The sequence below is a fragment of the Vicugna pacos genome, chromosome 1 (genome assembly GCF_048564905.1).
Source record: "Vicugna pacos chromosome 1, VicPac4, whole genome shotgun sequence".
Classification (NCBI taxonomy): domain Eukaryota; kingdom Metazoa; phylum Chordata; class Mammalia; order Artiodactyla; family Camelidae; genus Vicugna; species Vicugna pacos.
The window spans coordinates 120,804,438-120,815,394 of NC_132987.1; the positions used below are offsets into that span (position 1 = coordinate 120,804,438).

Sequence of the window (10,957 nt, forward strand, 5' to 3'; positions counted from 1 at the left end):
ACGCCTCAACATCCATTGTGTCCCCAGGGGCTCGGCCCTGCAGCCATTTTCGTGCTTCAGTGAGAATGTGTTTCCTCTCCTCTGTACTGAAAAGAGTCAGAAGCAGCTGGCGGACATCTTCCCAGGTGGGCCGGTGAGAATGGAAGATAGACTCTATGAGGTCAATCATAGCCTGTGGCTTTTCAGAGTAGGAAGGAGTGTGATGGTGCCAATTGAGAAGGTCTGTGGTGCTAAAGGGTTGGTAGTAGAGTACGGGGTGCCCAGGCTGAACAGTCCCGTCTTCCCCAACTTGCTGTGGCCCTTGTGTCTCCCGCAGCGGCATTTGGAGGGCCGGTGGTGCTGGCTTCACGGCTTGTGCTGAGCGGAGTCTCCTTCCTACCGGCTCAGGCTGGGGGCTGAGTTCTGCCTCTGGGTCCTCAGGTTGGGGAGGTGGTGACACAGAGGGTGGTGGTGTCTCCAATGGGACTGGAGGTGTTTGTGCCTTGGGGGCATATGGAGGGGGCAGGCATATCTCGTTTTCTGCGTCTCCCTGGAAAATCGGCTTTTTTTCTGTCTGTCTTTTTGGCCTGGACTGGCTGAGCTGCTAATATCTTGCATTGTCCAGGTCCATTTGAGCAAAACCGAATCCATGGGGGTAGAGTCTGGGCGATATTCAGCCAGGAGTCAATGTAAGGGAATTGATCTGGGTGGCCTGGGGTTCCAGTGATTATTTGATAGACTGCTCGCACTGTTGCCAGGTCCAGAGTTCCTCCTGAGGGCCACCCGACTCCAAAGGCAGTCCATTCAAGCTCACACAAAGTGCGCAGCCTGCCAGGGGTCATTCGAATTCCATAGTCTCCTGAGAACCCCTTTTTGAAATTCTTAATCATGCAGTCTAGAGTGGTGGGTTTTGACTTAGAGCCTCCCATTCTTTTAGATATTTAAGGATAATAGTTCTGTTGCTTTAGATGTTTGGGAAGGTAACCTTTATATCTTTTTCTTCTTCACTCTTCAAAACACCGGAGTTCCCAGAGAGACTGCTCTCTTGCTGGGTCTATGAGTTGTTTTAAGGCTAACTTGGTCAGGGACTCTGGGTTCCAGTCTCAGCTGATGTCTCTGGATCTCAAGGCCTCAAGCAGTTTCAGGGACTTTCTTCATTAAATCCTCTCTATATTCTGAACTAACGTATCAGGGGCGTGGGACTGACGGCAGATGGCAAAACAAATGGACTAGAAAAGGGACCTCCAGGGCTGGGCAAGCCCGGTCCTGAAGGAATTCGTCTTCTAAACTTACGTCCTGGGTGTCTGGGGCTAGGCAAAAGGGGCACTACTTGGGTCAGTTCAGTAGGGGAACAATAAGTCTCGGGTGTTCTGTGACAGAGTCAGGTAGGAGACTTTCTCAAAGAAATAGCATCCTAGCCTCCAAGGGCACAGGGGCGTTGACTCATTGGCTATGTCCTTTTCCCTCCCAGTGTAGCCACTCTGTGCCGGTGTCGCAGACAAGACAAGGGAGGGTTTTCGTTGCGTCCGCCTGGCCGCTCCCCTCGCGGGGACGAAGGTGCCTCTTAGCTTTGGCGGGTCAGTATAAGCCGCTGACTCCGATCGGGACCCTGAGGGACCGATACCGCCCTGAGCCGTATGAGGTCACCACGGAACCGCAGGTTGGGACTCACTCGAACTCCGTAGCAGAATGCCGTGGAGCTACAAACTCGAGCCTGATCGCATGCTTCACAGGCCGCTCATTCACTCACACACACACACACACAGAGGTTAACAACATTCCTCCCACCAATACCAATATCCTATTTCCTGTAGGAGGGGATCAGCCTCCTCTTCTGTCCACTGGGACAGGACCTGATTCCTGACCTGATTCCTGATTTCCCCGTCTGAGTTACCATCAGACGGAGAGCCTGTAGGAGGGGATCAGCCTCCTCTTCTGTCCAATGGGACAGGACCTGATTCCTCCCGGGGGATCCTACCTTGTCCGGACGGCCACCTGGTGAGTCTGTCCGTCCCTCCACGGAGTCTGGCTCTGGTTGTAGCCCAGCCACCCGGGGGGCCGAGTTGCCGTCACGAAAGAGAACCCGGAATACCGTCGGGTGGCGCCTCCTCGTTCGCTGCCGGAGTCCCGTCCCCCGGTGGGCCAGAGCCACCAGTCCAGCGGCTCAAGGGGCCGGCGTGGTTGTATCTCGCTGGGGCCTCCAAAAATGTTACGGAAATGACAGGCCAGCCAAGAAACAAGCACCACTCGGAGGGCTGGAGTACTCAGATTTATTACGCCGGCGGGCTCAGAGGGGCTTCTGCTCCGAAGCTCTGAGCACCTCCAAGACGTGCACATGAGGTTTTATAGGGTTAATTACAAGTATGGGGCTATTAGCCAATAAGGTTCAAACAACAAAAAGCAAGGAATCAGTACACTGGAGCTTATCAATTTGGAACAGATCACGTTACTGACACTTGTTGAGCTTGGATTTACGAGTTAGCTTGTTAGCCCAGTAAACTGACACGAAACTTTAGATTTACAAGTTAGCCCGGCAGAACTTATATCAGTAAACCGACACTTATCACACTTAGATTTGTGACTGAGCTCGTTAGCCCAATAGACTGACACTAAACTTCAGATTTATGAGTTAGCCCAGCAGAACTCAGATCAGTAATCCGACACTTGTTGCACTTAGATTTGTGACTTAGCTTGTTAGCCCAGCTGGGCTTTTCCTTCACATAATCATATTAACAAGCAAGGTAAACATAAAAAATCTACAGAGGCCTACAACGGTCACATGACACTGAAAAGGAAGAACACAGCTGGGGGCTCAAACTACCTGATTCCCATACTTACTACAACGCTATAGCAACCAAAACACTGTGAGGCTGGTGCGAAAATGGAGAAAGAGATCAACGGAACAGAGCACACGTTCCAGGAATGAACTGATACGTACGCGAACAACTGGGTTGTGACCACAGTGCAAGGGCAATGCTGCGGAACAAAGGTAATCCCTTCCACTCATGGCACTGGGGTAACTGACTATCTATATGCAGAAAAAATGACCGTGAATCTGTGTTTTACACCATATACGAAAATAACTCAAAACAGATCATAGACCTAAGTGCAAAATTTAAACCTACAGAACTTCCAAAATAAAACACAGGAGAAAAATCTTTCTGACTCTGGGTTGGGCAAAGATTTCTTATACATGGCCGCAAAGTACAACCCATAAAAGAACCAGCCGGTAAATTGGCCTTTACCACAATTGAAAATGTATGATCTTCAAAAGACACTGTTAAGCAAATGGAAAGACAAGCCACAGTCAGGAAGAACATATTTGCAAAGCCTGCATCTGACAAAGACTCTGCACCCAGAATACATAATGAACAATCAAAATTCAACAACAAGAAAACAATTTCAGTTGAAAAGAAAATGTGAAACAATCATTTTGACATTGGCCTCTTTCTTTCCAGCTTCAATTGTTGTGTGTTCGCTGTAATATAATTCAATTTTGCTAGAACAGCCCTTCGGATCATGATGAGAAGGCACTACCATTCGGACCAGAGACGAGTCTGCGGTGGGGCCGTCCTGGGCCTTGCAGCAGGGCTGGCGTCGCGCCTGGCCGCTCTCCACCGCTCACTCCGACTTGTGGCAACGAAAATGCCTCCAGACGTTGCCAGGTGCTCCAAGGGGCAAAAGTGCCCCCAGCTGAGAACCCCCTCCTTAAGGAATGTCTGAGCACCCCATCTCATCTGCAGGGAATGCTGACGACACTCAGCAGAGAAGGGGGCGCCCCCGACAGGGGCTCCTTGAACGAACTTCAGTGGGACTCCTGTGAGCCTTCCTCTCCACTAGGCCCCACCTTGGACTGCTGCGCCCAGACATAGCCAGGAATGGAGCTAAGCCAGCTCATCCAGAACCCCCTCACCCCTGCGAGCTAATCAGGTCCCTACCCCCACCCCCACTCTCCCCTTCCCAGACCCCCACTCTCCCCTTCCGCCACCCCCACTCTCCCCTTCCCCCACACCACTCTCCCCTTCCCCCACCCCCACTCTCCCCTTCCCCCACCCCCACTCTCCCCTTCCCCCTACCTTCACTCTCCCCTTCTCCCACCTCCACTCTCCCCTTCCCCCACCCCCACTCTCCCCTTCCCCCACCCCCACTCTCCCCTTCTTCCACCTCCACTCTCCCCTTCCCCCACCCCCACTCTCCCCTTCCCCCTACCTTCACTCTCCCCTTCTCCCACCTCCACTCTCCCCTTCCCCCACCCCCACTCTCCCCTTCCCCCTACCTTCACTCTCCCCTTCTCCCACCTCCACTCTTCCCTTCCCCCACCCCCACTCCCCCTTCCCCGACCCCCACTCTCCCCTTCCCCCACCCCCACTCTCCCCTTCCCCCTACCTTCACTCTCCCCTTCTCTCACCTCCACTCTCCCCTTCCCCCACCCCCACTCTCCCCTTCCCCCTACCTTCACTCTCCCCTTCTCCCACCTCCACTCTTCCCTTCCCCCACCCCCACTCCCCCCTTCCCCGACCCCCACTCTCCCCTTCCCCCACCCCCACTCTCCCCTTCCCCCACCCCCACTCTCCCCTTCCCCCACCTCCACTCTCCCCTTCCCCCACCCCCACTCTCCCCTTCCCCCTACCTTCACTCTCCCCTTCTCCCACCTCCACTCTCCCCTTCCCCCACCCCCACTCCCCCCTTCCCCCACCCCCACTCTCCCCTTCCCCCACCCCCACTCTCCCCTTCCCCCACCCCCACTCTCCCCTTCCCCCTACCTTCACTCTCCCCTTCTCCCACCTCCACTCTCCCCTTCCCCCACCCCCACTCTCCCCTTCCCCCTACCTTCACTCTCCCCTTCTCCCACCTCCACTCTTCCCTTCCCCCACCCCCACTCCCCCCTTCCCCGACCCCCACTCTCCCCTTCCCCCACCCCCACTCTCCCCTTCCCCCACCCCCACTCTCCCCTTCCCCCACCTCCACTCTCCCCTTCCCCCACCCCCACTCTCCCCTTCCCCCTACCTTCACTCTCCCCTTCTCCCACCTCCACTCTCCCCTTCCCCCACCCCCACTCCCCCCTTCCCCCACCCCCACTCTCCCCTTCCCCCACCCTGTGCACTGCCCCCACCCCCGACTTGTCCTGGTATCCACGGCGAGCTCAGTCTTTCTCCCCTATGGCAATACAGGTGAATACCGTCCTCTTTGCCATTTGTAGCAAGTGCCCTCTACAGCTGTTCTCAGTAACAACACTTAAGAAAGGACTAGGGCCCAGCTGCCCATGGCCTCTCCGCAGAAACCTGGCTGAAACTTTACACTCACCAGTGGCCTCAGCCCCAGTCCTTCTCGCGGGGGCCTTTCCTTTCATTTCTGTGCCGCCCATTCACAAGAGTTTATAACACATGAGTGAGAACTGGCAAAAATGCATGTACCAGCCCTCTGGCTTGAGAAAGCAGGCATTCCCAGCGCTGAGGACTCTCCACCTCCCCTCCCCAGGCCCCTTCCTCCTGAATCCCCTTCACCCCCAGGGGGCGCTCTGCTCTCGGGCTTGTGAGAACCTCCTTCCTGCTCCTCAGCGCAGCTCTCACCCCCAGTCCATCCTTCCCTGAGCAGTACGTGGCTCATGGTTGCCTGCTGGGGAACCTCATATAAGTGGGATCACAGAGTATATCTCTTCTGGGACGTGCTTCTAGGGTTCACCGTCGGTGGTTAGACTCAGCCACCCTGGTCGCCGGGACGCCGGCTGAGTCCCCGCACCGCTCCTGGGAACCCTGCCGCAGGGGCGGGCTGACCTGTGCACACATCGCCCCGGGGCCGCTGGGGTGGACTCCGGGTTCGTGCATACCCGACGCTGTATGAACATGGCAAAGTGCTGCTCAAACTTTAGCACAAAGGAGAATCCACAGGAGGGTCTGGTAAAGCATAGATGGCGGGCCCCGCCTCGGAAATGTCTAGTTCACTAGGTCCGGGGGCAGAATGTGTGAGGGTGCTCATTTATACTCCGAGCTTCCCCGGGGACTCTGATGCTGCAGGTCTGGGGGCCACACTCTGAGGACCAAGCTTTGCACCTAGAAGTGGGGCTGCTGCTCCCAGGACACACCTGCTCTAGCGGCTGGAGGAGGCCCAGCTACACCCAGACACCTGAGTGTGGGCCGGGCGGTTCCTACTGCCCCGGGACCCGCCCGGCACGGCCAGGCAGGAGACGACAGTTACGTCGGGGGTGCAAAGTGCGCGTCCTTCTCAGTTTTCTACGCCCTTCACTGTGCTTTCTAATATAGTCTAAAACAGTGTTACACACTGATTAAGAACATGGAGTCAGCTAGGAAGGGCTGAAGAGCTACAGCTTTACAACACGTGACAGCAAGAAACAGAGCTCTTTCTAAGCGCCCAGTCTCTACCCGAGTCCTCCCAAAGCCGCACAAACTAAATCCTAAAACCTTCCCCACTTTAGAGATGAGAAGCCAGGCATCTAAAGGGAGAAACAACCACCCAAGCTCATAAAGTGGAAAGTGGCAGCACTCGGATCAGATTCGGGTTGCGCTGATTCCCGAGGCCAAGTTTGCTTCCCGCAAACACGTGACGTGATTTTGGGAAGAAAGCTGTCAGGTGCCTTCACGGTGAGGGGGGGGTCACAGGGACACCTCAGAGTTTTGCGCTGGAGACCGAATCATGACGTACGCACGTGAGAACACAGGGCTCCTTGGACCCATTGCGCGGGACCAATTCCTACACCAGCCATTCAGCATCCTGCCTGCTTTCCCAGAACAAAATCCAATCCCAACCAGCATCAGCTAAAGCAAAACAGTGGCTACATCTGGCTGCAAGAAGGGCCCAAGCAGCATGAGTTCCTTGAGAGCATTTGCACCCACATCCTGCCCAGGAGAGATGTGGCAGCAGGCAGCCCCGGGCAGCCAGGGCGTCGCTGTCTGCACCGGCAGCCCTCAGATGGACACAGCTCGTGTCCACGCAGTTAGTGGTTTTCAGGCATCAACTTACTGTTTCCTGATTTTTCTCCACCATGTCATCATTTCCATTTAGTGACACATGATTGGATGCAGAAGCTGAATCAAATTCTTTGTTTTCCGAGTCAGAATAAACCATCTTCTTCCTTTACTGGGTCAGCTTAAAATCAAGTAGGTGAGCATCAGCACAACTCAGAAGACAGGTACCTTCAGTCACGGAGCCAAACCCCCCAGGGGACATGCTGGGACACAGCGGGGCCCATTCATTCCCTGCTGACTGATAAACCAACGACAGGACAATTCCACGGAGCCAAATGTCAGATGAGGGCAAATGCTCTCTCCTGGCTCGATTCTCCTCAAGGGCATGTATGCTTCCAGACCCCAAAAAGAGGTTTTGAAGTTCTGCATGTCCCGTCATGATTCTACACTGCACGTCAAAAGAGTTTTCACCATAAATTTAAATTGTGGCAAAGGATGAAATCTCTGATGCATTTTAAAATTTACATGTAAAAATAATAGTATTATAAAGCTCTTTCCAATGGAGACGACAGATTCTAAATACTATGATGATTTAACACTCGAACCTATATTTTAAAAAAATACGAGCTCCAAGTCATTTCCTGTGTTCCTTTTGATATTCGACTTCAGAGTTTGGTTTCATTTCCCCCACGGAACTGTGTCTTAATGTCATTCATTTGACTTTATAAGCACTTAAGTGGCCACTGTGTCTCACTTGTCTGCATCCAAAATATATACATGCATATATGTGAGATTCATTCAGATTTTATTCTGGGACCAAAATCTCTAAATATTAAATTTTACACATCTAATACCCGTGGATAAAAGTGAATGAAAAAATACGTCTTAAGACTTGAATAAATGCTATAAAAAACCTAAAGCACGTACCTGCAATATACCTTCCTTTTACTTGACGATGGAACGATGACTAGTCACCAGAAATGCAGAGCTGTTGTCCTACACCTCCTTGAAATCAGCCAAAACGTACAAATTACACCAAAACCCAGATGAATAAATGAAAGCAGTCATCACACTGCGTCCCCATGGCTGAGGATGCTGTGAAAGCTGCGGGGACGAGCTCTAGGAAGACTCAGAGTGCCCTGAGTCCTTCCTGTAATCTGAGATATTTAAGTTCTGAGACAGACTTGTAAGGCACACAGCAGGCTGTCGGTGCACTGCCTGAGCCAACAGCCTTTTTTTCTCCTTTTCTCATGGTCTCCTTGCTTCTTCTCAAGGGATCCTCCCCAAAACCTGTGAAATTTGGGGTCTATGTTGGTGCCATTGAAAGGTCAAGATTGCTTAAGAATCCAGGGGAGGGAGCTATGCCTTCTGTTCATTGAATTGTGGGAGAAAGGTGATTTTGAAAGGCGATCAATTTGAAAGAGGACTTACAGAATTTGGCCATCTGGAAAGTTATTCTCCAGCCCCACCTCCCCGCCCATGCCTTTGGAGAAACCTTGTGTAGCCAGGGCTTCCTGGACTGGAGCTGCGGCCCCGTGTGAAAGGCAGCAACCTCACTTGACCCTACTGTGCCTAGGCGGGTGGCATCACTGGTCCCCAGGCCTCGCCACTCCAGGATCGCGGGATTTTTTCATAAGCGTACCCTCTTCCTCTGTTTGTTTCAGAAAATGACATTCCCTGAAAGGCCCATCTTGTGGGTTTCCTCTGCACACCTTAATCGTTTGTACTTCTCTTGGGTCATCTTTGAAAATCCCTTTGGATTTCAGGACCAAGGCAACCTGAGTACTGAAAACCACTTTCCTCCGTATTCACTGCATTTGGCTTCCAGGGGCACTTGTCTAACTGAGCAGAGTGCATTGGCCAGTTCTGGCCCTGAGACCCTGAGCCCTCTGCTGGAAACAGCTCAGGAAACTCACCCACGCCTGGTGTTTGCAGACAAGGCTGCAGGGAGCTTCCAGGCAGGCACAGCGCAAGGAACCTCTCCTTCCCCACCCCCACCTTCCTCAGGCCTGCACACCCACACTGGTCGCTGGTGGGCTGGTTGTGCCAGGCTCTTTCTCAGGCCCAAGTTTGGGGTAGGGACAGGGAGAAAGTGCCCAGGCGCTGTGGGCTCTTTCCGTTCTTGCCCAGGGCAGGTCTGCCCACTCAGGTTCCCTTGGTCCACGGGGGTGGCTGTCTGGATGGCCCTTCCCCACCTGCAGATTTCACAGAGGGCTAGCTCCCCTGTGCCTCCCACACCCAGAGCCCATCTCTCAGCAGTTTCTTGGCAAATCCCTGGGAGGGTGGGGAGGGCATCAAAAGGTTTCCCAGGGGGAGCCTAACCTCCTAAGAAAGCTTCCTCAGCCCAGTGCACAGAAGAAGCAGGGATGGGAGGGAGCGGTCACTGACCACAGGCCCTGACAAGGACCACCTACCGAGCAAGTCTGAGGAAATGCCAGATTCAGTGTCTGCAACTTGCTCAAAATAATTCAGTCTAGTTAATCCGCAGGGGACTTAGGTTTGCATTTTCTCATGAAAGTTATTGCCTTTCAAAAACTCCCTGGCATGTAACTTTTATGACTGAAAAGGAGAAAGTCTAGCTCTTTATACCTAATGTTCTCTACCAAACCTCTCCGACCTGAGCTTCAGGCCGTGGGGGAAGGGAAGCTGGGAAGGAATTGCAAGGCCTGCCTACAATGGGAAGGGCAGAGTGGGGCTGGGGACTTCCTGGCCAGCGGCTCTGTTGCAAAGCAGAAACGTGACAAGTACATTTTAGGAGCCTTTTAAAGCTGGACAGTCAGGGGAGCAGGGGCGTTAGCATCACTTGACCCTACTTCCAACAAAAACTTGATGTAATATTTGACCGAATAATTTCGAGAATCCCGCTTGCACAGCTCAGCGGTCACCAGGGCAGGAGGGGCGGGGCAGGCGGGGGGGGGGGGAGGACGGTGTAGGCAGCACCTGGGTTATATCCATCAATCCCCAGGGCTGCCCTCCCTCCCTCCATCCCGACTACTAAGTGTGCCCGCCCCACGCAGTCTCTCCCCGCGCCACATCTGCGAGGACGGGAGACCCTGGGCATCTCCCCCTCCCCTGCGTTAAGGGTAATCCGCGCAGGGCCCTTTGCGCATGCCTCATCTCTCGGCCCGCCCTTCCCGTTCCCAGCGCGGCTCCTGTCCCTAAACCTCCCGGCGGAGACTCTCAGCTCCAGCCCCCTCGCTTCAGCAGGACTGGTGAAGACCCTGCTCCATGCGCGTCTAAGGATTCCACGGGCCGAAGATCTGTCTGGTTTGCACTCGTTAGCAGGAAATATAAAGCGATACATCAAGCGATGGTCGGCGTTTGGGGTGCGCTTGGAGGTCACGCAGCCCTGGATGTGACACTTTCTCAGCGCGCTCTCCTTAACCAGCGCGCTCCCTCCGAGACCCCCTCTGCCGGCATCTCCTCCACCTGCCCACCTCCTCTGGCAGAACGTCGCCAGTTTCAGGAGGGGGTGCTTTTCGATGTGTCTCCCAGGAGCCTGAGCATCCTGTTGGTGGGAAAGTTGAATCAGGAGTGCTCTGAGCCCTGCCAGCATCGTCATTAATGTTATTTCCGTTACTATCATCACCATCGTGACATCATCACTATGAATCTTGAGCATTTGTACTATTATACCCCAAGCGTTCATCTCCGCAGCCAGTCCCCCAAATGCCCCGAGCCCCCTGAATGGCCAGACGGTGCCCAGAGCAAGAAGCGCGACACTTACCGGTCAGCTCCCTGTGCTGTGACCAGCGCCAGGGGCCCGCTGCTCCTTACCTTTAAGCAGCTTCAGCACCGCCCCTCGCTCCTCCCTCCCTCAGCCCCCAGCCGCTGAGAAACGAAACTCCTGAGATAGTCCCAGGGCTTCTGGTCAGAAAGGAAACCAAACACTAGGCTTGCCACTGCCTGGGGCAACCCCAGCACCACTGGCTCCCAGCTGCAGCCCCCTGGAGGCCCTCCAGGTATGCCCTCCACCACACCCTTGGGAGCTTGCGGGCAGCGCAGATTCTGGGGTTCCAGGCAGACCTACTGCATCAGACACTCAGGCTCAGGAC

At 54.2% G+C, this 10,957-nt stretch overlaps 1 protein-coding gene across 3 annotated transcripts in view; it reads right to left on the minus strand.

Annotated features, from left to right (window-relative positions):
- The window catches only part of LOC102534753 (interferon-induced GTP-binding protein Mx1), a 41,070-nt gene extending 30,113 nt beyond the window's left edge, over positions 1 to 10,957 (minus strand). The window contains exons 1-4 of one of the 3 annotated variants that reach the window (XM_072969454.1): positions 10,630 to 10,648; positions 10,340 to 10,410; positions 7,830 to 7,907; positions 6,958 to 7,083 (exon numbers count right to left, since the gene is read on the minus strand). In XM_072969454.1, coding sequence (XP_072825555.1) covers positions 6,958 to 7,062 — 105 coding nt within the window. In that variant the 5' untranslated portion in view covers positions 7,063 to 7,083; positions 7,830 to 7,907; positions 10,340 to 10,410; positions 10,630 to 10,648. Of the gene's footprint in view, positions 1 to 6,957; positions 7,084 to 7,829; positions 7,908 to 10,339; positions 10,411 to 10,629; positions 10,697 to 10,928 lie in introns of those variants that run through there. The other 2 variants (XM_072969464.1, XM_072969449.1) reach the window with 2 other exon arrangements.